General features: G+C 48.3%; 1 protein-coding gene across 1 annotated transcript in view; it reads left to right on the forward strand.

Moving 5' to 3' along the window:
• GABARAPL1 (GABA type A receptor associated protein like 1) overlaps positions 1–9155 on the forward strand; it is a 12856-nt gene extending 3701 nt beyond the window's left edge. The window contains exons 3-5 of the mRNA XM_006112529.5: positions 1113–1191; positions 2665–2783; positions 6744–9155. Coding sequence (XP_006112591.1) covers positions 1113–1191; positions 2665–2783; positions 6744–6809 — 264 coding nt within the window. The 3' untranslated portion in view covers positions 6810–9155. The remainder of the gene's footprint in view (positions 1–1112; positions 1192–2664; positions 2784–6743) is intronic.
• Positions 9156–26232: the final 17077 nt, after the last annotated feature.

The following is a 26232-nucleotide window of genomic DNA, read 5'->3' on the forward strand; positions in this document are numbered from 1 at the left end:
TATTTAGTTCAGAGCTGCTGGGATCTGCAACTCCCATTGACGTCAGCTGGAGCTGTGAGTACTTAGAACCTCGGCAATTCAGGCTCCAGGTGCTTCACTTCAGATACACAAAAATACAGGCCATTTTTGAAAATTTGGGTATAGGTATTTCTTGCCCTAAATTGCTCAGGTCAAGCACGGAAAATTCTGCCTCTCATTCTAGGAAAATGGCTTTGGGTGAATAATAGGCCATGGACTTCAAGATGCGACCAATTACTGCTCGTCATGTTCAAAATGAAAACTGCAAAAGCTTGCCTCCATGTTTTTTTCCCCCACAGAGAAATCATATCGTCCCAATGTAATTTGTTTCCAACTTTTGAATGGTTTCCCAGGCTCAGCAAAAAATGCCTAATTGCTTAACTTTTCATGGAAGCTGCTCAAACCATCATCTCTCTCTCTCTCTGCTATTTAAGTACTTGTTCATTTTGGGTTACATATTTGTCCAGTTCTACTTGCAAGTATTGCTTCCATAACTCTAAACCTCTTTGCCTATATAACTTTGTCTGCTTCTCTTTATATTCTATTACACAACATATACAGGTAATTAGACTGTGGAACTCATTACCACAATATATTATGATGGCCAAGACCTTAGTAGATTTAAAAAGTGTTTTAGACATGTGGATAAATATAAGGAATGTAAATCTTCATGCTACCTCTATTTATATATCTATCGCTAACCACTCAGTAATTGGGTCAGGAAGAGATTTCCCATGTGGACTGACAATTCTGGAATGGGGTTCCTCTGAAGCATTACTAATGGCTACTGTTCGAGATTGTAACTATTTGGACTGATGTGATTTTGCAGTTCCTGTGGTCCAACCTTACAACTGTACTTTACTCTTTGATACTTACTATTCCAGTCAGGAGCTCTCCACAAGGTACCACTACTGCCCCACTCTGCTGTCCTGTATCTCCCTTGCTTTTTGAGTATTGTTCCCTAGCAGAGCTTGAGAGAATTTCCATGGGCCTGTGAGAACTGTCACTTTTAAGGGACCAGTTGTTATTTTTCCAGTGATACTTTTTGGTCTGCTTACTTTGGTGAGTCTCATGTCTTATTTCTCCTCTTGCAGGTTATTGTAGAGAAGGCACCCAAAGCCAGAGTACCTGACCTGGATAAGAGGAAGTACCTTGTGCCTTCTGACCTCACAGGTAACAACCTCCAGTGAGGAAGTTCCCAGGAATTCTTTGCACTGATATCATCATCATAAGAATGTCCTTTGCTGAGGGAATAAGAGACACAAGTAGGCAGCGTGTCTAGAGATTGGAACAGGGAAATGGAACTCCTGGATTCTAATCTCAGTTCTGCTTTGGACTTGCCATCTGACCTTGAACAAGCCACATAATCTCACTTTATCTTAATTTCCCCTGTGTACTTATTGAACAAACCTATCTCACTCGGGGGCGGGGGGTTGTGGAATTTAATTAGTGTTTGTAAAGTACTTGGAGCTATTCTGATGAATGGCACTGTCTATTACACTGTATTCTAACAATCTTGGTATTGCATATGTGTCACCACTGCCTTTTATTACCATAACAATGATTTAGCAGTGCATCAGCTAACACCCAGTGATGCTTATGGCCAGTGATCTTTGGAGCAGGAGGATGGGAATTTGCTAAATGTTCCTACCATGAAATTCTGACCAGCCATGGAATGTAGCACAGTGAATGTCATGAAGTGCCATTCCAAATAATGATGAGTTTATCACTGTATGATTAAGTCTGAATCTATTTGGGAATGTGAAAAATATACATATAGTAATGATAGGAAATATATTTTTCCTGTGGTAAATGGTTAACTACAGAACTCGCTCCCATGGACTAGGGATCAGGCAAATATTTAGGACTGAGTATGTTTTGTGAGAATATCATCTGCAGTGACAATCACTGAAGTAAAATTTACCAGGAGCTTCAGGATTTAAAGTTTTGGCTGATTATATGTTGGTTAGAAATCCCTGTGTCCCTCCCTTCACTAAAGCGCTGAAGGCTAAAATGAAGTGTAGGTTCCTGTCAGAGATTGAATATGAGACTAGAGTATCTGATGGTCTGAATCAGTATGGTAGAAAATGAAATACTGGTCCAGTCAGGACATGGGCCACCTTAGGGAGGCTAGGGATGGGACAGTGGACAGGATGGTAGGTAGGGTTAGGGTTAACATCCTTTTTCCTAATCTTTACATAGCGCTTGGGCCCAGATCAATTTCAGTTTCACGGTAAGAAGAGGTCACGTTATCAAATCCCAGTTTTCAACCCATTTATATTTTGGTGAGGAGGGTCAGAATTCCAGCCTGGATCCACATTTTATTGCAGACCTTTGTGTTTTTAATAGGCTGAACCAAAATCCCAAACTCAAACGATATAGCTCTGAACTTTGTACTAGAGGGCCAGGGATTTGTGGGACAGGACTGAGGGGTAACAACTGGAATAGCAAGGAGCTGCAGGACCGCACTGAGGAGAGCTGATAGAGTAGGGTTTTAGTGCCAGAAGAGCAGGAGATACACACAAACCTCTGCAAACACAACTGAACATTGTGTATCAATCGTTCTCTGGGTTTTTTTAATCTTTGATCCCTGTATCAAACTCATCCATCTTCTATTATTTCTCTTCCCTTTGTATCGCTCTTCAGTTGGCCAGTTCTACTTCTTAATCCGAAAGAGGATCCACCTGAGGCCAGAGGATGCCCTATTTTTCTTTGTCAATAACACCATCCCTCCCACTAGCGCTACTATGGGTCAGCTGTATGAGGTAAGCACAACCCATCTGCTTGTTATATTGCTGTAGTAGTGGCCTAAACAACTCATACTCTAGAATAATTTTACATATTGGACCCCTGACTCAGCGCTGCACCACTGTTTCTTAGAATTATAAAAGATTAGGATTGGAAGAAACCTCAGGAGGTCATCGAGTCCAGCCCCCTGCCCAAAGCAGAACTAAATCATCCCAGCCAGGGCTTTGTCTGATAATTCCTACTTCACATTAGCTCCTCTTTGTTGGAACTCTCCACTCTTGTTTGAATTCCATCAGCCCACTTGGAATGTTGCATTATCAGGTTAGACCAAGGGGCTTGGGGTGTTTGTCCAAGGAAACAGGAACTTTATTTGTTTGTTTATATTAATAAATTATTTATTTTCCTTTGCTAATGTAAGAGTGTTAGATTAGACATCAAAGAGTTTCCCTGGCAGGTTCCCATTTTTGTGCTACAGTGCAGTTTCCCCACAGTTCTTCCAGGACAGGTTCTGAGAGGGAATGTCAGTCTGATGATTAGAGTACAGGACTGCGAATTGGGCCTACGCTGATCTATTCAGTGATGTGTTGCTAGCATTTTAATAAATAACTGTCATATACATGCTGGCTGTATCTACACTGGCCACTTATTCTGGAAAATCAGCCGCTTTTCCGGAATAACCTGCCAGATGTCTACACTGGCCCCTTGAATTTCTGGAAAAGCACTGACGATCTAATATAAAATCATCAGTGCTTTTCCGGAAAAACGATGCTGTTCCCATTCGGGCAAAAGTTCTTTTCTGGAAAACTGTTCCGGAAAAGGGCCAGTGTAGACAGCACAGTAGTCTTTTCCGCAAAAAAGCCCCGATCGCGAAAATGACGATCGGGGCTTTTTTGCGGAAAAGTGCATCTACATTGGCATGGACGCTTTTCTGGAAAAAGCGCTTTTCCGGAAAAGCATCCTGCCAATGTAGATGCGTTTTTTCTGGAAATACTTATAACGGAAAACTGTTCCATTTTAAGCATTTCCGGAAAATTGTGCCAATGTAGACGTAGCCATTTGGTTTTGACCTGTGCTACTCACTCCTATTTCCCAGTGAATGTGTTTCTTTATAGCTCAGATGAGAGATGAATGACTGGAAAATCTGTACATTTGCTTTTCTGTTTAAACAAACACATTTTCTCTTAGACAGGGAGAGAAACCACACCAGTTTGCAAACAAACAAAATGAGTGCACTTGCTGGAAAATACACTGTGATTATTGATAACAGAGGGCAGGGACCTTTGGAAAAACTTTTATGAACCCAAAGGTCATTATCTCTGGCAGGGCTGCTTTACAGCATTCCAAGATGGTAGGACTCCAAAGCAGGAAAATCTTTTCAATCCTCCCTTCACTTTAACAGTGGCATTTTAAAAAGTGACTACTTCAAACTGCCCTTAGTGTGATCATTATCCATCAGCAATGCTGGATAGATTTTTTGTTTTGTTTTGTTTAATGAAGGTGTTAGAAGATTAAGACACCAAAGCTAATTTTCAAAGTGGAAACTTAAGAGGAAGCTTGATCTAGTTGACAGAGCTGTGCACAGGGGATGGAGAGAGCTGGGGTCTGTCCCCTCCTCAGCTGCAGGCTTTGTGTGTGAATTTAGAATCCTAGGGCTGGAGACCTCAGGAGTCATTGAGTCCAACCCCCTACCCAAAACAGGAGCTCAACTAAATTATTCCAGCCAGGATTTTGTCCAGCTAGGACTTAAAAACCTCTAGGGATGGAGATTCCACCATCTCCATAGGGAACCCATTCCAGTGCTTCACCACCCTCCTAGGGATAGTTTTTTTTTCCCCTACTATCCAACCCAGACCTCCCCCACTGCAAATGGAGACCATTGCTCCTCGTTCTATCATCTGTCACTAGTGAGAACAGCCTCTCTCCATCCTCTTTGGAACTCTCCTTCAGGTAGTTGAAGGCTGCTATCAAATCCTCCCTCACTCTTCTCTTCTTCAAATAAGCCCAAATCCCTCAGCCTACTTCATAAGTCATGTGCTCTAGCCCCCTAATTATTTTTGATGCTCTCTGCTGAACTTTCTCCAATGTATCCACATCCTTTCTATAGTTGGTGGCCCAGAATTGGATGCAATACTCCAGATGTGGCCTGACCAGTGCCAACTAAAGGGAAATAATCATTTGTCTAGATCAGCTGGCAATTTCTCCCAATGCACCTTAATATGCTGTTAGCCTTCTTGGCTACAAGGGCACATTGTTGACTCTCATCCAGCTTCTCATCTCCTACAGCTTCACTGTAATCCCCATGTCCTTTTCTGCTGAACTACTGCTTAGCCAGTCAGTCCCCAGCCTGTAACAGTGCTTGGGATTCTTCTGTCCCAGATGCAGGGCTCTGCACTTGTCCTTGTTGAACCTCATCAGATTTCTTTTGGGCCAATCCTCCAACTTGTATAGGTCTCTTTGAACCCTATCCTTGCCTTCCAACGTATCTACATCTCCTCCAGGCTTAGTGTCATCTGTAAACTTGCTGAGGGTGCAATCCATCTCCTCCCCCAGGCCATTAACAAAGATGTTGAACAAAACCAGCCCTAGTACTAATCCTTGGGGCACTCCACTTGTTACCAATCTCCAGCCAGACATTGAGCTGTTAATCACTACCCATTGGACCCAACAATCTAGCCAGCTTTCTATCCACCTCCCAGTCCATTTATCCAGTGGAAGGCAACAAAAATGATGAAGAGACTGGAGCACATGACCTATGAGGAGAGGCTGAGGGATTTGAGATGATTTAGTCTTCAGAAGAGAAGAGTGAGGGAGGATTTGATAGCAGCCTTTAGCTACCTGAAGGTGGGTTCGAAAGAGGATGGAGAGAGGCTGTTCTCAGTGGTGACGGATGGCAGAACAAGGAGCAATGGTCTCAAGTTGTGGTGGGAGAGGTCTACTTTGGATATTAGGAAAAATTATTTCACTAGGAGAGTGGTGAAACATTGGAATGGTCTCCCTAGGGAGGTGATGGAGTCTCTATTCCTAGAGCAGTGGTCACCAACCAGTAGATCGGGATCTACTGGTAGATCTTGGAGCCTCTGACAGGTGATCCTGTCTGGTTTGGCTGGGAGGCTATCAAGGGCCAGCACTTCAGCTTCCCCATCCCACACTGCCCTGCTGCTCTTGTCTAGAGCCGCCTCCTGGGATCATCCTGCTCGTTGTGCAGGGTGGGGGAGACAGAGGCAGGGGGCACTGATGTCTCTCTGTCCTCCTCTCCTGTACCCCAGCTTCACCGAGTGAGGAGGGCAGGGCCTTGGTGAAGGGATGGGGCAGGGACAGGGTGTTGGAGAAGGGGAGGGGCATGAGTATTTGGGTTTGAGGTAGATCCTGGACTGGCTTAAATTCAAAAAGTGATCTTGTGCTTAAAAAGTTTGGAGACCACTTCCCTAGAGGTTTTTAAGTCCCAGCCTGAGAGAGCCCTGGCCGGCTTGATTTAGTTGGGATTGATCCTGCTTTGGGCAGGGGGCTGGACTCGATGGCCTTCTGAGGTCTCTTCCAGTCCTAGGATTCCATGGCTGGTTTTGGCCCTGGTGCATGAGCCCTGTGACCCTATGTCAGTTGGACTAGTCTCTGAAGCTCACCGCAGTGAGGTTTGTTTGGTTTGGTTTCAGTTTTGGTATAGACATCATACTCCCACATTCCTCCAACTCCCTTCTCACAGACACGTAAATGGAAGCACCCATTTCTATTATTTCACAGTCATTTGGGGCAAAACCATTTCTCTGTGTGGACCAGAAACATCCACAAAGAAAGTCTGCTGCTTTGTGCTCAGCCACGTTCTTTGTGGAGGAAGGAAATAAGGTCCTGGGGGAGGAGTGAAAGACAGTGACAGAGAAATGTGCTCTCCTTTTGCTCTTATAAGGCCAGTGTTTGGGATGGTCCCAGATGATGTTTGTGTCTCACCCTCTCTTACTTTCTCCCCCCACCCTTCCCGCCAGGATAACCACGAGGAGGACTATTTTCTCTATGTGGCCTACAGCGATGAGAGCGTCTATGGCAAGTGAGGCTGGTCAGCAGGTGCATAGGCCAAATGGACTGAGAGGAATGGTGGGAGGGGGGATCCACGGCGGAGAGGAGGAGGACTGAAGCGATAACTGGAAGGGAACCACATGCCTAGTGCCCTCATTTTCACACACATGGTGATTTCTTATTACTCTTCATGTTACTTTTTCTGTGGGGTGGGGGGAGGAGGGAGGAAACGTGGCTTAGTGGAGTGAAGGGGCTGAGCTGTGTGACTGGGAGGTCCATGGTATGGCGTTGGGTTAGCTGGAACAGCCCTGCTAAGCAAGCCAGACTCACAGCTTCCAGGTTCCCTTTGCGGAGGGAGGGAAGGACTGCTGGGGACCCTGTGCGCACATTCTCTGGATGTGGGAGTGACTGTGTTCTGTGGTCCCTCGCATGTTGATTTTCATCATCTAGCTTGGGCATTCAAGTATGACATGTGCTTTGGTGAGCTGTGTCCCATTTGAGGTTCCCTATGCTGGACATCCTCAACCTCGCCCATGCATAGTTCCCCTACTGCTCTGTTAACCTTTCCTTCACCAAGGTTTAGGGATTACCCAGGCTGAGATGAGGAAGGTGAGGGGTTTTTTTTGTTTGTTTGTTTTTAATAACTGCATTTGTGGGCTGGACCAAACACCAAGACTGGCTCCCCCTGCTCTTTTCATTGCAGCCTCACCTAATACGTAAGCCCTTTACTTTCATTCTTCCCCTCCAGGTCTTATGTATAGATCTTGTGTGGCCCCCAAGAGCAGAGTATTTCATAGCCATGCACACATTTGGTCCTAGGCTTCTGATGTTAGGCAATTATGCTACACTGTGAACAAGCAGTGAATCTATATTTTGGGGAGGGTTTGCCTGAACATCATCAGGAGAGACTTTTCAATTTTTTTATTTTATTTTATTTTTGAGTCAGTGTTGCCCTTACAAAGGTGGCAGAGAAATCTCATCCCATTCAGGCCAGATGCTGAGAGACCAAAGCAGTGCTTTTTGAATGGCACAAACAACTGATGTCTCTAGAACTGCCATCAGTCTAATCCGGGGGGTAGGAGTTGAATTTTGGGGAAGTTCTATGTTGGGATTTGAGCAATAATTAAATAGTTGAATATAATTACTGTAAACATTCTTCTATTATTGGGGGTTGGAGGCAGAGATCTAGATGTAGGAAGCAAACAAGAAGGATGGGAAGAATAGATGGACTGTAGATGAAGGGGAAAATATGACAAACATGTTTTAATTTCATAAGATGATTTTACCCAAACTCATATTTTCCTAGGAGGATGAGAATGGGGGCTGAAAAAATAGGTTAGCACTTCACTGAAGCAGACAAATAAGCTGCTACCCTCTGGCGAGGTGTTGGAAATTTGTCATGATTTCCCTTTCTAACTTTTTGAATGGTTGTTCCACTAAAATGTGTAGAAATAGAAGAGCATGTTGTGGATCAAGACTGAGGGGCATACGCAGAATGGTGTTGGAAACCAAGGGTTGGAATAGCAGGAGGCTGCAAGGCAGGGCTGAGGGGCACTGGCAGGGCTGTGTGGGGAGCCCAGGGCAGGAAAAGAGGGGCAGGGTCGTGGCAGGAGGTACTGCAGTGAGGACTGAGATGTTTTGCTTTAGAAAGGGGAACGAGAGGTGAAAGCTATAGATAAGTGTTCCCTATTTGCAATCTGAGTTCAGGTTTGCTCTTCTGTCACACTCCTCATAAGGGATTGCCCTCTGGGATAATCTCTCACACAAAATATCATTAAAGATCCCTTTCGGTGTTTACTAGGTTGTCATGACATAATTCTCCCTGAGCCTTCTTCCCTCCTCTCCTCTCTGCTTACTGGGGTATTTCTTTCTCGTTTGGATGGAAATCCATATTGGTCTCTCATTTCACAAGCTCTGAATGTTCTGAAGGTTAGAAAATCCCTTTGGGTGAAGATTGGCTGCAGCTGGGGGTGGCATTTGCACTTCTCTCCCCTAGTCTTGTGCTTGCTCACACACTTATCTCCACTTGTGTGTTCTCTCACTCACACATACTTTCGCTTGTGCATGTCTTGGGGACACAGCTGCAACCCCGGGTGTTTGATTTTTGTGTCCATACCTCCCCCTAGCACTGCAATGCTTATGGGAATAATTCTGGCCATTTGTTACATGTGGGGGTTTATGTTAGGTTAGTTTGTTTAGATTATTTTAACTGGATTGCGGCATTTACCTCCATTTTTGCTCTAGTCCAATATTGTAAAAGGCGATGATGATGATGATTTTTTTTTCTGTCAGGAATTCTAACCAGCTGAAGGTTCTTGTAAAATAAAGTTCATATTGTATGGGCTAAATCTGTTAATCAATAAAGACACGTTTGCAAATCAGTGGCTTGCTGGGGCTGGATAGTTTGACATGTGGCTGGCAATAATGCTTTTCTTTCTCACTGATAATGGCACTACCTCCCAGTGAACAGGATAAATCAGAGCTGCTCACTACTTCCCTTTTTTATAACACACCAGAGTCCTCCGCACATGTGTACATTCTGTGGGTGAGTGTCCATCCCACCTCCTATGGATTCTCTTATTGATCTGTCTCCTCTCCCATCTGTGCTCTATGGCATAGGCATGAATCATTGAAGGACCAAAGCTGTGTGAGGACCTTGAGTGGTATGGGCTGGGCCATGCCCTACTACTTGAAGTGTAGGAAGCAAGTCAAACAGCAATAAGCAGGGAGGAGACCGCTCTCCAAATCCAGCACAGACTGGGACTTGTGGCAGGCCTAGGCTATGTCTCCATTGGGAAGGTTTGACAGCAAAAGTAATGCGGACAGGCACCAAAAGTGAAAACTGGTCAAATCAGTTTTTCTGCCTCCCATTGTTTCATGGTCACATTGCTAGAACTCTGTCCATAGAGCAAAGCAGGGTGGGTGAACATCCCACAGAGCAGTGTGGTGGAAAGGCAGAACTGATCCCTACGCCTCTTGGGTTTCCCTTCTCTCCATGCTGAGGAATGTCAAAGCAGCACAGCAGTCTCTCCAGCCCTCCCCCTGCAGCAGCAGACTTCCTGCCACTAGGGATGTAATAGTGTAGTTGATTAACCGATAAGCAAAAGCTTATAGGTTAATGCTATAGACTACGCGCATTTCCCTCTCCCCCTCTCCCTATCAGTAATTTTTTTAGCAGATTGGCCAGCAGCTTGGCTCAATCCTGGCTTGCAACGGGTCTGGGACCTACCCATGCTGCGGCTCTCCATTTAAAGTGTATTACGAGCCAGGCAGGCTGGCAGCTTGGCTCACGCTGGGTCCAGGATCTACCCTTGTTTCAGCTCTGCATTTCAAGTGTATTAAGAGCTGGGTGGGCAGGCAGCCCAGCTCAGTTCTGGCTCAGGCCAGGTCCAGGAGCTCAGACCCCACTTAGACAGGGATTGCTGCCACCTTGCTCTGTGCTGCTGCTTCTGAGAGAGACAGGCAGCAGGTCCATGAGGGGAGCTGGTTTTTAAACCTGCTCCCCTCACAGACCAGCTACTACCTGGCACTCCGCACAGCTGCCTCTGATACACTGGCTGCCGGCCCTACCCCTGAGGACTATAGTCAACTAACTGATAAAATCTCATGAAGTTACTCGACTATTCAATTAACCGATATTTAACATCCCTGCCTGCCACTGTTTTTCTAGTGCAGGGCAGAATGGGAGCATTCCAATGATTTGCTCTTTATTTCCCAAATGGAGCAGCTCCCTCAGCTCTCAGGGTGTGTCTAGACTACAGGGTTTTGTCGACGAAAGTGGACTTTTGTCAACAAAGCTAAACCTGCATCCACACTGCCTTTGAGTTGTGTCGACATAACTTCAACATAACTCAGCACTTTTGTTGCCGGCTGTAAACCTCATTCCACGAGGAATAACTCCTTCGTTGACGTAGTTCTGTCGACAAAAGGGCTGTGTGGATGCAGGGGAAAAGTTATGTCGACAGAAAAAGCCTCCAGGAAGGACGCCTGGTGGACACTCCTGCCACAGCTTGCAACTCTACTGTTCCTGCCTGCAGCCATCTTTAAAAGGCACAGGCACCCAGAATCAGCAGCCTGGCTGCAAGACAGCTCCAGCCAGGATCCTGACTATGCAGCTCTTCCCGGTAGGGGCAGTCAGGAGACATGTCGCAGGGACAAGCCCCCCAGGAGTCCCCGGGCCCTTCCAGGGAAACATCCCCCCCGCCACAGGAACCCTGGGGCACTAAACGGGAGGCACCCTCCTGGTCTGGCTCTGAGATTAAAGCCCTTTTGGAGCTGTGGGCTGAGGCAGCGGCTCTTCAGCTCCCACAGGCCAGGAGCTGAATGTGGACATTTACAGCAGAATGGCAGATGGCCTGGCCAGGAAAGGCCACCACCCCCCACGGCACTGCAGGTCAGAGCCAAGGGGAAGGAGCTGAGGTAGGGTACATCAGGGCCTGTGAGCGCAGCTCCCGCTCCTGGGAAAGGCCATACACCTGCACCTACTACAAGGACCTGGATACGATCCTGGGGGCAGGGGAACCCTTGCCTCCCAAGAAGCTTGTGGAGTCTGCCATGGAGACCCCTGTGCAGCAGCAGCTGCAACTCCTGCCAGATGACCCGGAGCTCCAAGAGGAGGAGGAGGAGGACAGCACCAGGAGCACCCAGGAGCCAGATGCCCAGACACAGGAGGCCTCCCAGGAAACTTTGGACACCGAGGAGGGAACAGCAGGCAAGTGCTGTGAGGGTCCAACACGCACAGGGCAGGGCAGGCGGGAGCAAAGTGTACGGCACAGTACTGTGACTTGTCATGCTGATCGCAGCCTGGGGGAAGAGGGGCACACGCATGGCTGCCCTCAGGGACAGCCGTCCTGCCCCTGCACCCTCACAGCTGCTAGGTACCACCTGCTCCTGCAGACACTGATGCCAGGGGCAGGCATGGGTCGGGGATGCTGGGATTGCCTCACAGCTGCAGGCCTCTCAGCAACCTGTGGGAACCCCAACCATGCCCTGACACTTGTCTGTGCTGCTCAGCCATGGGGTGTGTGCGAGGGGGGGCAGGATGGTGGCCTGCACACCTTCTGGGCTCCAGGGAGGCTGTGGCTGCGGGCCAGGCCACACCATGCCTTACATGAGCAGCCTCTGACCCTAGGACAGGCACTGCTTGCTGACAAGAAGGAGGGCATGCCCTCTCAGGGAAAGGGTGATCATGTATGACTGACGACTTTTCCCTCTTGTCCTCCACAGCCGGTCCACCTGACCAGGAGGGGGAAGCCACACCTGCCCCACCACCCAGACAGCCACAGGGAACCCAGCGGCACTGGTGCACCAACACGTAGGAGTCTTGCAAAGGATGCAGGACTCCATGGAGAGGAGGCTGGAGGCAGAGGCCGATGGCGCCAGCAGTTGCTGGTTGAATTCACCCAGCAGAGCAGGGATATCTGCACAGCAATCGGGGAGGCCATGGCCTTCCGCAGTCCTGTGCCTGGTCCTGCCCCTCCTCCTCAGCCTGCCCACCCCCCAGACCCTGCTCCCCCCTCAGCCCCTGCCATCCCAGACCGAGGTACAGCCCCACCTCCTGCCCAGCCCCCTACTGTCCTAGCCAGGTGTGAGGTGTGAGAAGGCCTCCACAGCCGAAGTGCCAGGGGCTCTTCCTCCAGGCAGTCCCCTCAGCTCTGAGCCTCCCTCCCCCCTTCCAAGTTGACATTCCCCCTTCCCACCTGGGAGTCACTGAGGGAAGCACTTTAGTTTGTTTACAAATACTTTATTTGGTTTGAACAGAAGAGTTTTATATTGTCTCTGAACAAAAGAGTTTTATATGTTAGTTTTTCAATGAAGGAACAGTGCAATAAACAGTTCGAATGTTTTCACCAACCCCTGTCTCTGTCCTCAGTGTGTGAATGGGTTTTGGGGAAGAAGGCATTGGGGACATGGGGTAATCCCCCACAGTTGGAAGGCCCTGGGGAAACTCATTGGCCTCCATGGGAGAACTGCTTTCTCGAGGCTTCTCGAATGCGCAAACCCAGCTGGTGGGCTTGCTGGCCGGCAGCTGTCTAGGGCTACTCAAAGTGTCCCCCCTCCACATCAGCCCTTGACCCCCATGTTCTCCTTTCCTTTCCACCAAGTTGTGCAGCACACAGCATGTTGCAACCACATCAGGGAAGTTGTGTTCCCCCCACATCCAGCCGTGTGAGCAGGCACCTAAACCTGCCCTTCAGATGGCCGAAGGCGCACTTGCCTCCAGGTGTAGTCCTATTGAGGCGGGAATTCCCTGCTCTCATCCAGGTGGTCAGTGTAGGGCTTCATGAGCCAGGCATGAGAGGATAGGCCACATCAGCCACGATGCACGTAGGCATCTGCACATCCCCGACTGCCGGTTCCTCTCTGGGAATAATGCTGCAGCCTGCGGTACAGGTAAGAGTTCCTGCCCCATCGTGTGCCCGGCCTGACCACCCGACACAAATGTCAGTGAACTGTCCCTAAGTTGACCAGGGCCTGCAACAACATGGAAAAGTAACCCTTCCTGTTGATGAACTGTGCTGCTCAATGGAGCGGGGTGCAGATGGGGATGTGGGTCCTGTTAAGTGCTCCACCACAAAGCTGGCCAAAATGGTCTGCAGGTCTCCAAGGCGGACGGTCCTGTGGAGCAGCTCAGAATTGATGGCTGTCACCACCTGCAGAAAGGGACAAATAGGAACACACAGAATGGGACATTAGAGGGGTTGGCTCAGCTGCTGAGGGATGCTCCCCCCTCCTCCTCAGACACCAACAGCCCTCCCCCGACAATCCCTCCCCCACGCCCCGCCCCCCGCAAGATGGCAGGGCGAGGCTGAGAGGGCTTCTACCTCTGCCAGCTCATCCCCAATTCCCTGTGGCTGGTCCTGACTGCCCCCCTGGAGTGTCCCCTGAGAGTGACTTACCTCCATTAAGACGGCCCCGACGTAGACCTCCCCACACCAAACTGATGCCCTACAGAGCCATAGCTGTCGGGGGTGGCCAGCTTCCACAGCGCAATGGCGATGCTCTTCTCCAGGGGGATGGCAAGCCGCAAGCGGGTGTCCTGGCATTGCAGGGCCCACTCGCTAGCCTAGGTTGCCCAGACCAGGTGGAAAACAATGGGATTGTGGAGCCTCTTGTTATCACTCAACAATGGAATCAGACATTCCTCAGGTCACAAGTTAAAAAGTGATGGTTTAGCTCCTGGCCCTACAAACTCAGCCTGGGATGTGAGAATGAAACTGGGCTGTTTCCATTTTTCTTGCCAAATGAGGGTCTTGGTGACACATGTGCATCCCCAGTCACCAGGAGGTTTGCAGCATATAACTGATTGAAATTTATAAACTATTGTGTTGGTTATGCTCAGGAAAGAATAGGCTCCTGGCCCCCGATCCTCAGCAATATTTAGGTGCCTAACTCACATGATTGCAATAAGAATTAGGCATCTAAATAACTTTGAGGATCAGGGCTTTGCCTCTGAACTGTGTGGATTCTACAGTGTTAACAGGAATAAAGTAAAAACTTATTTTGTTCACTAAGCTTTGCAGTTGTGATTGATACACACGGTCGAGTGGGCTGCTGTGTAAGAAGTGGTCAGTTTTATGAAGTTTTCAGAATGGAAGCACAGATCAACATGAAACTTTTACTTTGTGCTGGTGTCTTCTGAGATGGAATAATTTTTCTTTCTTCATAATGTAAATGAAGGGCCCATCACACAATGGTGGCTCTGCTAATATCCCCTATTATGATTAAAATACACGTCAAGCCTGTGGTAGAGATGGAATTTGATCACACCTGTGAACAGAACAAAGCTGTAGCAGATCCAGGGATAGCTAATGCAGGATGTACTTCTGCTGAATGAGTTAGCAGGATGCATGTTCTCAACAGTGCAGTGCGGAATTGTGTGGGAGCTGAGTTCACTGGCAAAGTTGTAGACATGGACCCACATTGTGTCTGTAAGCACACCTGTATTTTCTAATCCGTTTACAATACTCTCCTCTGGCATAGTTGCTATAGTAAGAAGGGGGCCAAAACATAAGCCTTTGTGTCAGAGGCCTGAGCTAAGGTCTGGGCTAAAATAGTCACACTTTTGCTGATATAAAGCACAATTGTGAGCTAGAGGCAGGCACTGCTCAGAATTTGGCCAGCACAGGGCTGATACTGCAGAAAAACATATTCTGAAGCAGGGTGAGGCACAAAGCATTGGAACAAACGCCTTCTAGAAGGGTGGCACAAGCATACCCCAATCCTAGCTCATTCTCCAGAGGTAACAGGAGCACGCTGACCCATCCTATAGATGAGGGCAGTATGCCAGCACGATGGATGTTTTGATCAAGCCAACATGTACAGCAGTGAGAGACAATCTAGGCTAGTGAGTGGGCTGTGGAAGTGGCCCTCCTTCATCTCCGTGGGCTGCAAGATTGTTCTAACCAAGATGGTCCCCCGGGACAAGTCAGTTTTGCTAACTGTGCTTGTGTCCCTAGAATGTGAGAGCTGTGCCATGTGAACCAGAACAGCACTTTGACTGGATGCAGAGGGAGTGTGTGGCTCTCACAATGCTGTGTGGAATCAGCACGCACCTTACTTCACGTGTCCTTTCTTTATGTGCGTGTCACTTCTCTAACTCCAGCAGGAAAAAAGCTACACAGACGAAAACCATCAGAATCTGGCAACCCTGTGCATAGACAATGGCAACCAAATGTCTCATGGGCCCCACCTAGAACCCCAGGGGCTGCATGTGGCCTTCAGGCTGCAGGTTGCCCACCACTGAAGTACAAGGTAATGGGTAGCCCTGGATATGTCAAAGGGCAGCACTCTAATATGCCAGAGGTTGGCACCTAACTGCATATGAAGTGATACACTGCTTGTTTGCATTGATGTATACAGTGGTATCTTAGAGGTAATGTCTCTGTCTAGCTGACGGGAGAATTAAAAGTCTTGCCATTCACTGAGCTGGTCCATTATATTGGGCATACATGTGTTGGCATACCTGTACACATTGATGCAGGGAGCTGGGGCAATAAACCTAAGTGCCCTTGCATCTTAACAGATCCTGTCATCATTGGGTGGTTTGCTTGAGGTCTGCAGTGCCAGCTACCTGTGCAGAGCTGGTGCAACATATATATACAGAAAACCACAGTAACAAACACAACAAAAGAGGTGTGTGTGTGGGGGGGGGTGTTCCACACACAGCCGCTCATTCACAACAAAGCCCCTGTGTGAGTGATGTTTGTGCGTCTGTTCCTGTCTCACTGTCTGCATTAGTGCCTTCTGAGCAAGGCCATAACACAGGTGTACCCAAAGAGAGAAAAAGGCAAACAGAAGAAAAGAAAGAGACACCGAGAGAAATAAATACCTCTGGGAAACTGATTTGCCTGATATATAAAATCTCATAGTGCGCATGGATATTAGATTTATAAACTTTGGAACACTCATCTACTATCTCATGCCAAAAGATGTATTGACAGTGGTTTGAAGACAGCAAGATCCAAAGAAAGCTGAGGACCCGTCTGGTTAGGGGAAATCTGATCATTAACTATGTGCTTTCGTTCATATCTCTGCACCTGGGACCCTTTTCCCATGGGCTCAATGATTCATTTCAAATAGACAGGTGGGCTGGGGGAAAGGCCAACATGGAGCCAGGGAAAATGAAAATTGTGCCAGGACTGATGGATGCCGTCTGCCCCTCTTAGTCCCACTGTGAATGGAATCCTCTCAATACAGCAGGTTCTTATCTGTGTTAAGGAAGCTGACAGCATTTTAGATGAAATACAATTAAAAAAAAAATTTGTATAAAAACAAAAAAGGTTTGGACTCCTGAAAGGGTATAAATCTCTCTCACATTCAGGTTGCAGTGGGACTGTATTAGTCCTTCGTCCCAAGAGAAATCACAAACTATGGAGGACCTTCAAAACATGAATCCTCAAGTCTCATGATAGTTGATGTAGGAACAGAATCTGGACACCATATATGAAGCAAGCAGGAGAGTTTATTACATACACAATGCTAGTGGAGTGTCACGTCGCTTGTTAGGCTCAGTGAATACTGCCAAACAATAGGTTACAAGTAATTATATAGGATGCTCAATGGGCAGATCAAGTGATGAGGAGGGGGGGAAATCCCGGACCCCCTGGATAGATGCTAATTGTGAGGCAAAATAAGTACAGTAATATAAAGTTACATAGTGTTTCTAGTAAAACAAGTATTTAAACAAAGCAGACATCAATTATGCGTGAAGTGACAATGTGTCTGTCATCTTCAGGAAGGTATCTCTGCTTAGATGTGTCCATCTGGGGATTAAAGCAGAGACATTAGGAGTACTTGACAATTGAGCATTTGTTCCTAGCACCATTGAATGTGTCAGGTCCTGTCTCCCATCCTGGGTTGTTAGCTCTATCATGACCTTTCTTCGATGGGCTAGGTGTGGGAAGTGAAGGGGTAACAATCATGTACTGTGTTCGTGTGCCAGTCCCAGACTCCAAATTTAGAATTGGGGTTCTTAACAGAATATCATAGCCTGCCTCAGAAATTTTTACCCTACAGTTGATGTTTTCCTTAAAGCTTCTGGTGTCTTGTTATTTCACAAGCTTTTCAGTGTTCTTTGAGAAAAAGTAAGTTTCCTGCCCTCATGACTACAGAATGAATGAAAGATTCTGAAACCAGAAGGAAAATTTATTATTTTTTAAATCTCAAGTTTTTAAGACAATCATGACTTCTTGGGGGCCTGACTCATGACTTTTTAACCCTTTGGGGTTAACAATACCATCTGTCCCAGGAATTTCAAAGCACAGAACTGGAGAGTTCCAGGTGAGAGTTCCAGGTGAGTTCCATTAGAGAATGGAGGTCTGAATCTCTCCCCACCCTGGGTATCCATTTACTGTGCAAAGTGGATGCAAAAATGCTACCACTTCTCTATGTGAATGAGTAGAGCATATTGGTTTGGTAGCATTTTACACATGAGAACAGCCATACTTGGTCAAAGAATCATAGAATTCTAGGGCTGGCACCAACCTCAGGAGGTCATCAAGTCCAGCCCCTTGCCCAAAGAAGGACCAATCCCAACTAAATCATCCCAACCAGGTCTTTGTCAAACCAGGACTTACAAACCTCTAGGGATGTAGATTCTACCGCCTCCCTAGGTAACCCATTCCAGTGCTTCACCACCCTCCTAGGGGAATAGTTTTTCCTAATATCCAATCTAGACCTCCTCCACTGCAACTTGAGACTATTGCTCCTCGTTCTGCCATCTGTTACTATTGAGAACAGCCTCTCTCCATCCTCTTTGGAATCTTCCTTCAATTAGTTGAAGGTTGCTATTAAATCCCTCCTGGCTCTTTCTGCAGACTAAATAAGCCCAAATCACCTCAGTTTCTCCTCATAAGTTGTGTGCTCCAGCCCCCTAATCATTTTTATGCCCTCCGCTGGACCCTCTGCAGTAAAACACATCCAGTGCTTTTTTTGTATAAAAAAAAAAAAAAAAAAAAAAAAAAAAAGTTCTGGTACTCTATAAGACCCAGCCGACTGTTGGCCATTTTCATTACAGAGGTGCCGGTACTCTCTGTTCTTTCCAGATAAGCTCTGACTGGAGGTGCTGGTACTGCATACTGGGCAGTACCATCACACAAAAAAACACTGAACACATCATTTCTATAATGGGGGCCCCATAATTGGACTCCATACTCCAGATGTGGCCTCACCAGAGCCCAATAAATTGGAATAATCACTTCCCTAGATCTGCTGTCAATGCTCCTCCTAATCCACCCTAATATATCAGTAGCCTTCTTGGCTACAAGAACGCACTGTTGACTCATATCCAGCTTCTCATCCACTGTAATCCCCAGGTTCTTTTCAGCCAAAATGCTGCTTAGCCAGTCAGTCTCCAGCCTGTAACAGTGTTTGAGATTCTGCCACCCCAAGTGCAGGACTCTGCACTTGTCCTTTTGAACCTCATCAGATTTCTTTTGGGCTAATCCTTCAATTTGTCTAGGTCACTCTGGACCCTGTCCCTGCCCTACCACTCTCCCTATCTTAGTGTCATCTGCAAACATGCTGAGGGTGCAATCCATCCCCTAATTCAGGCCATTAATAAAGATGTTGAACAAAACCAGCCCCAGAACAAATCCTGGAGCACTCCGTTTGATCTCAGCCACCAACCAGACATTGAACCATTGATCACTACCCATTGAGCCTGATGATCTAGAGAGCTTTCTGTCCACCTTACAATCCATTTATCCAATCCATACTTCCTTAACTTTCTGGCAAGAATACTATGGGAGACCATATCAAAAGCCTTAATAAAGCCAACGTATATCACATCCACCACTTTCCCCAGGTCCATAGAGCCAGTTACCTTGTCATAGAAGCTAATCAGGTTGATCAGGCATGACTTGCCTTTGGTGAATCCATGTTGGCTATTCCTGATCACTTTCCGGTCTTCCAAGTGCTTCAAAATGCCACTGCTAGAGACGATGGATCTCTGTGACCTGAAAGAGGTGTAACTTTGGTGACTGAGGCAAGAGCTGGCAGATCAGTTCCTCACTTGCATGACCATGTGTCCCATCTCATCCCCTCTCCCACTATCATCCCAGCACATAGTCTTCCCAGGCTACTTGTTTGCCTCTTTGCTACCAAGGTGTGATGCAGTGGGGACTGCAGTCACTGTTTCCTTTCTTCTGTTACATGTGATTTGTCCTGTCCTGGAGTAACCCTGGGGGTGTGCCTAGGTCTCCCTGGACACTGCTCCACTGGCTAGATGGGATGTGGGATTTACTGAGGGAGAATATGCAGCCCATCAGGTAACAACAGCCAACCTCCCTGTAACCAGAGCCTGGGAGGGGCATGTGGCCAGGGGACATCTTGGGCCAGGAAGCTGGACAAAGGGAGGGGCGAGCTGGCTGCAGGAGGAGACCAGTTTTGGAGTGTGTGGAGCTCGGTCAGGGGGAGCTTGGAGCAGGATGGGGGCCCAGGACCCCTTCTTCCCAAATGGGTTGCTCCAGGGCAATAGATCCTGTCCCAGCTGAGAGCAGCTAGACAGTGCCTGGGAGCATTTCAGGGGCTGAGGCAGGAGAGGGACCTGAAGGCCGCCAGACAAACACGGCACCCACTGGGACACGCCCACCAGCAGTAATTCATCCTGGCCGGGGTCCCCTAGGCAGATTTGCAATGGTTGGAGCTCGAGCTGCAGCTAAAGGAATTGGAGAACCGTGAGAGACAGCAGTAGCATGAGTGGGATATGGCAGATCTGAGAAGCAGAGAGACCCCGGCTGCAGTGAGTGGGGAGGGCCCCAGGGGACCCAGACTGCATGTAACTTGGAGATGGTCGAGCTGTCCCAGTGTCAGGAAGAGGGGGGGGACGTAGACGCCTTCCTTATTGCCTTTGAGCGAGCCTGCGATCTGCACCAGCCCCCCGCCCAGCAGACCGGCTCTGTCATCTCACCCCCTTATTGAATCCCAAGGCCATATGGTTGCTCAGCCAGCTAGAGAGGCTGCAGCTAGGGGACTATGGACAGTTCAAAAAAACCCTGCTGCACAAGTTTGGGCTGACCCTTGAGCCATACAGAAAAAATTCCAGAGTGCGCAGAAGGGCCCTGGGAAGACCTTTGTGGATCTAGTCTCCCGGATGGCGTGATACCTCCGCAAGTGGGTTTTTGGGGTTGGGGCTCTGACCCCAGAAGATCTTGTTAAGCTGATGGTCCTGGAGCGTCTCTATGAAATCTGCCCCCTGACCTGAGACTGTGGCTGAAGGACAGGAGGCCAGAGGACCTTCACAGCGCAGTGAGACTAGCCGGTGAGTTTACAGACAGCTGGTCCTCGTGTGAAGGGGGATCCTGGAGAGACCGGTTTGCGACTGTGCATCAGGGAGAGGTGCCTACTGGGGCCCCCAAGAAGTGAGGATCTGGCAACCTCCCCCCAAAGGGGACAGCCACTACCCAGGTGGATCAGCCGGCTTGAGAGATCCAGTGGGTCCTGACCTGACATCACTGTGAGCAAAGAGGCCACAAAAGGGCTCAGTGCCCCAAAGTCCAGGACAGGCTGAGCAAACTGAGCTCCCAGGGTTAATTGGGTGGCTGGGGGAGGGGCAGGCCACCCCGGTGGCAGGGGCTGGCAGGCTGCCCTCAGCTCAGGTGGGGGAGGCCCCTCAGGTCAGCACCTCTGGGAGGCCTGACTCTCCAAAGGCAGGTTTCTCAGTGTTCAGGATAGGGGCAGGGCTGCCCCTGCGGAGCAAGTGCCTTGTGCCCCTGGAGGTGGATGGGAGGGAGGTTATGGGCTACTGGGACATGGGCCTGGAGGTGATGCTGGCCCTGCCTGAGCTTGTAGTCTGAGACCACGTGGTGCCCCTGATGAGCACAGATGGCACCCCATTCAAAGTACCCATGGCCAGATTTAATGTGAAATGGGAGGCTCAGGAGGGTCCCGAGGAGCTGGGGGTGCACCAGCACTTCCCTGCTGGGGTGCTGATGCGGGGTGACCTAGAGGACTGGCCGGAAGGACCCCACAGTGCCCTGGTCATTACCCAGAGCCAGAGCTGGCAAGGGGCACTCAGCTCTGACCCTGGGGAGGGCACCCTGCCGGGGACTCAGGGCCCTTTCCCAGCAGGAAAAGACCCCTCCTTGCAGAAGCTGAGGGACTGGGCTGGCCTCCAGGCAACACAAGCCCTAGGGGAGGGCTTCCAGGAGAGGTTCCTGTGAGAGGATTCCTCTACCAAGAATGGGTCCCTCCAGGGGAAGTGGAGTTATGGGGGTTCCGGTGGCAGCTGGTGGTTCCCCAAAAGTACCACCACAGGCTGCTGTACCTGGTCCATGACGTTCCATTCTTGGGACCCCAAGAGTCCACAGGGTTCTCCCCATTTGAGCTATCACACGGGAGAAGGGTAAGGGGACCCATGGACTTGTTGAGATGAATGGGAGGGGGAGGCCTCCCCAGATGGAGAGTCAGGGGTGGAGTATGTACTGGCTTTCCGGGAAAGGCTCAATGAGCTCATGGGCCTATTAGAGAGAACTTAGGGGGGAGAGCTGTGACACAGTGGGGACTGCATTCACTGTTTCCTTCTTCTGTTACATGTGATTTGTCCTGTCCTGGAGTAACCCCAGGGGTGTGCCTCAGTCTCCCTGGACACTGCTCCACTGGCTAGATGGGATGTGGGATTTTGGTGACTCACTGAGGGAGAATGTGCAGCCCATCAGGTAACAACAGCCAGGCTCCTTGTAAACTAAACCTGGGAGGGGCAGGTGGTCAGGGCACAGCTTCTCTTCTATCTGCTGTCTGAGAGTCACATCTGGCTTTGGATGGAGGTGCAGGGCCCTGGGACTCCTCCATACCTCCGTGACACACGGCATCCACCAAATCTTTTCAGTCCATTTTCCCTGCTGGCAGAACGATTCTTTGATTGATCCCCTCAACAAACCTGGCTCAGCATGGAGTGGAGATTCCCTCTCTGGCTCTTCTCTTTGGTTATTTCTCTAGCTGATGTTTAACTGAGGGGAGGGATGTGCCACAGGATTTCTGGGTACCCACCTGTCCCAGAGAGGTATATTTTCTATTTGGTATTGCTGCCTTCCTGCCTCCCTGTTATCTCCCTGGGAGGTGACCAAAAGTTCCATGATGTGCTGCTATTCAGCAGCCTGGAGCAGCATCTGCCTCCTTTCCCAGGGGAAGGGAGATTTCATTGCTGGCAGAGCAGCATGCAGTGCTGTGGGGAGTGAATGGAAATAAAACAAACACCACATCAGATATACACCCACTCACCCATTACACTCACATCAATCCTACACCTGCTCACACATTACACTCACCATATCAGCCCTACACCCTCTCACCCATTACACTCACCACATCAGCCCTACAGTGGAAGAGACAATAAACATACAATACACTTAAAGTAGCTCATTCCCCCAATGCCCCCTCCTCCAACATACACATTTAGCACAAGAGAAATGAAAGGGAAGGAACTTTCATTGAAAGGGAAGGAACTCAGTATGCACACAGTATAGCACATCTGTCACGTTATTGGATTTTGAGAGAAGCAGCCAGATCACTGCTGCGCACATGGGGGAGTGTTGGCCGCAAAAGTGGGTACAAAGGGGGCCATGTGAGGTGTCAAAAGCTTACTTTATACTAATTCTATATGTGCTTTTCATGTAATTGTATAATGTCTGTGTGTGAAGTTATAAGCATGTATTCTGTGTGGATATTGAATATTTCTCTGTTTGTAGCTGAGAATAGACGAAGAATGCTCAGCCTAGGGACATGCTAATGAGCAAGTCTCCAGGGAACAATGGATCTCTGGAGGACAAAGACACACCTGGCCACTGGCTATAAGACCATGTGACTCTAGCCAGCTTGGAAGAAACGAGGAAGGAGGTATAAATATGCCATGTGGCAGATTCCATGTTGGTCTCCAGATCTGCTCCTGACCTCAGATGCGGCCTTGCAGGGATTCACGAGCGGGAAGAACTGTGGACCCATCTTGGCATAGGATGTGCACCAAGGACTTTTAAGCCAGCAGCTGTAACATCTCTGCTGCAAGCCTGCACCGAGAACTGGGAGATTCGATGCATGTAATGTATGCTACTTTAACAACCTTACTCTCATGCTTTCCTTTCTTGTAGTAATAAACCTTTAGATTGTAGATTCGAAAGGATTGGTTCAGCGTGATTTGTGGGTAACATCCAGAGTATATATTGACCTAGGATCTGTGACTGGTTTCTTAGAACTGGACAGAACTTGTTCGGGGTAGTGAGATTGGGTTCTAAGACCCTTCACCTGTGTATGAGGCCTGGGGCCATCTGGGGCATGGATATTGCTGGGATGTCAGAGGGGTTTTGCTCATGAGGTGTCAGGTAGGCAGCTGGGGGACTGGTTTATGGCCTATTTGGGAAGGTCTCCAGTCTGGGGGCTATAGAGAGCCCCGAATTTGAGCAATTCACCCTGAGCAGATGCCCTCAGCGGTGCCCAGACATGGCCCGGTCCATCACAACATCACACTCACATAAACCCACACAATGCAGAGAATATTCTAGGAAATAGTGAAAAAATGGAGGAAACGCACACACAACACAACAAAGTACACCACACACCAATATGCACAGGCCTCCCACATAGTTTAGGGACTCTGCAGAAACAAAAGCAGTAGGGAAAGAAGGGTGAAAAATACTCACACCCAAATCAGCACAAATTCCAACTCCCCAGGCAGAGAAACACAGGGGAAGGAAAGACACAAAACACACTCGCTGACTAGAGGTAGGCACAGGAAAGGGTATGAGAGAAGGAAAAGGTGGGTAAAAGGAACCCAATGTGCTCTGGACCAGTTACCTTCCATGCAGCACAGCACACACATCCTTTCCTGGCCTAGAAAAAGTGCATATATAATGAAAGAATCATTGGCCAGAGACAGTAAGCCAGAAGCAAGCATGCATAAGAATGATTCTGTGGCACATTAGTGTGAACACTCCACTGAGAGACAGTAAACTCAGTGTGCTGTTCCCAGGCCTTCTTTTATTTAGTACCCAAAGTGAAACAGCTTGAACAGGAGAGACTGAGAACCCCATACATACCAGAATGTCCCACAGGCCAGTGGCTAGGCCACTTACCTTTGGCATAGCAAGACAACTTAAATCCTTTCTCTTGCTCATGTGCAGGAGGGACTTGAACAAGGACGTGCCCATGTGAGTGCTCTAGCTATCAGGCAAAAGGGAAGTCTTCTTCCTCATGGTCATTTCATGCAAGCAGTCTCTTAGGGGGCTAATCTGCTAGCAAAGCCTGAACATGCTTGCCAGCTCAGGCACTCCAGGGGTATGTCTACACTAGCCCTCTAGTTCGTATTAGGGAGGCTAATGTAGGCATTCGAAGTTGCAAATGAATCCCAGGCTTTATTTGCATGTTCCCGTCTGGTCGCCATTTTGAAATTTCACTAGCCCGAAGTAACTGCTACATGCAGCAGTGAAACAGAAATTCGAACTAAGCCCTTATTCTCCTCATTCCAGGAGAACAGTTAATTTGAACTAAGGACTTAGTTTGAATTTCTGTTTCACTGCCACGTGTAGACGCGGGCAGTTACTTCGGGCTAGTGAAATTTCAAAATGGCAACCAGACGGGAACATCCAAGGGGTTTGATTCGAACTAACACATCCTGGCGCACACTTTCACTTTCGAAACAGCTGTTGATTGGAGTAACACGCCGGTGAGATCATGCTAATGAAGCGCGGGATATTTAAATCCCCACTTCATTGACTATTTAGAATGCTAACATTTGCATCCCTAGTTCGAACTAGGGTGCAAGTATAGACATACCCTCAGTTGTCTGAAGAAAGCATCATCTGCCTCATCCACCTGATCCAGTGGTCTATAGCAGATACCAACCACATCATCACCCCTATTGCTTCCACCTCTAAACTTAACCCATAGACTCTCAACAGGCTTTTCTCCCTCTATATACTGAAGCTCTAAGCAATCATACTGCTCTCATACAATGCATCTCCTCCTCCTTTTCTTCCCTGCCTGTTCTTCCCAAACAGTTTATACCCTTCCATAACAGTGCTCCAGTCATGTGAGTCATCCCAGTGAGTCTCTGTTATTCCAATCAAATCATAGTTTTTTGACTGGGACAGAGCTTCTAATTCTTCCTGTTTGTTTCCCAAGCTTCTCACATTTGTGTACAAAAACCTTAGATAACCAGTTGATCACCCTACTTTCTCCATCCGAATCAGGGGTCCTCCTTTGTTGCTCGTTGCTCCTTGTGTTTCTTCTCAGTGTCTGACTTCCTCACTTACCACAGGGCTTTGGTCACTGTCCCCCAATGAACCTAGTTTAAAGCCCTCCTCACTAGGTTTGCAAGCCTGCCCAAAAAGATGCTCTTTCCTCTCAATCCTTGTGCCCAGAACAAAGTCTAATGGTTGAAGAAACCAAAGCCCTGTCTCTGACACCACCTGTGCAACCACACATTTACTTCCTCAATTTGACAATTCCTACCTGCACCTTTTCCGTCAACAGGGAGGATGGACGAGAACATCACTTGCACTTCAAATTCTTTGATCCTTCTTCCCAGCGCTACATAATCTGCAGTGACCTGCTCAAGGTCATTCTTGGCTGTATCATTAGTTCCCACATGTAGAAGGAGGAAGGGGTGGCAATCCAAAGATTTATTCACTTTTGGAAGACTCTAGGTCACATCCTGAATGCGAGCTCCTAGTAAGCAGAACACTTCTCGAGATCGCAGGTCTGGAGGGCAGATGGATGACTCAGTCCCTCTTAAGAGGGAATCCCCGACCACCACTACCTGTCTTATATTGGGGTGGTGGTCATGGAACCCCCTTCCCTAGGACTACGCATCCCATGCCTTCCTGTAGATGGTGTTCCCTTCTGATTTCATCCCTGAGAGGTTCCTGCCAAAGCATTCACCACCACAGTACCTGTGGAAAGAGAGGTTACTTACCTCTACAGGAATACGGTATACCTGAGTTAGCCTTCTTCTCCTTCTAGGGGTTA

The sequence above is a fragment of the Pelodiscus sinensis genome, chromosome 1 (assembly GCF_052426305.1).
Source record: "Pelodiscus sinensis isolate ZL-2025 chromosome 1, ASM5242630v1, whole genome shotgun sequence".
Taxonomy (NCBI): domain Eukaryota; kingdom Metazoa; phylum Chordata; order Testudines; family Trionychidae; genus Pelodiscus; species Pelodiscus sinensis.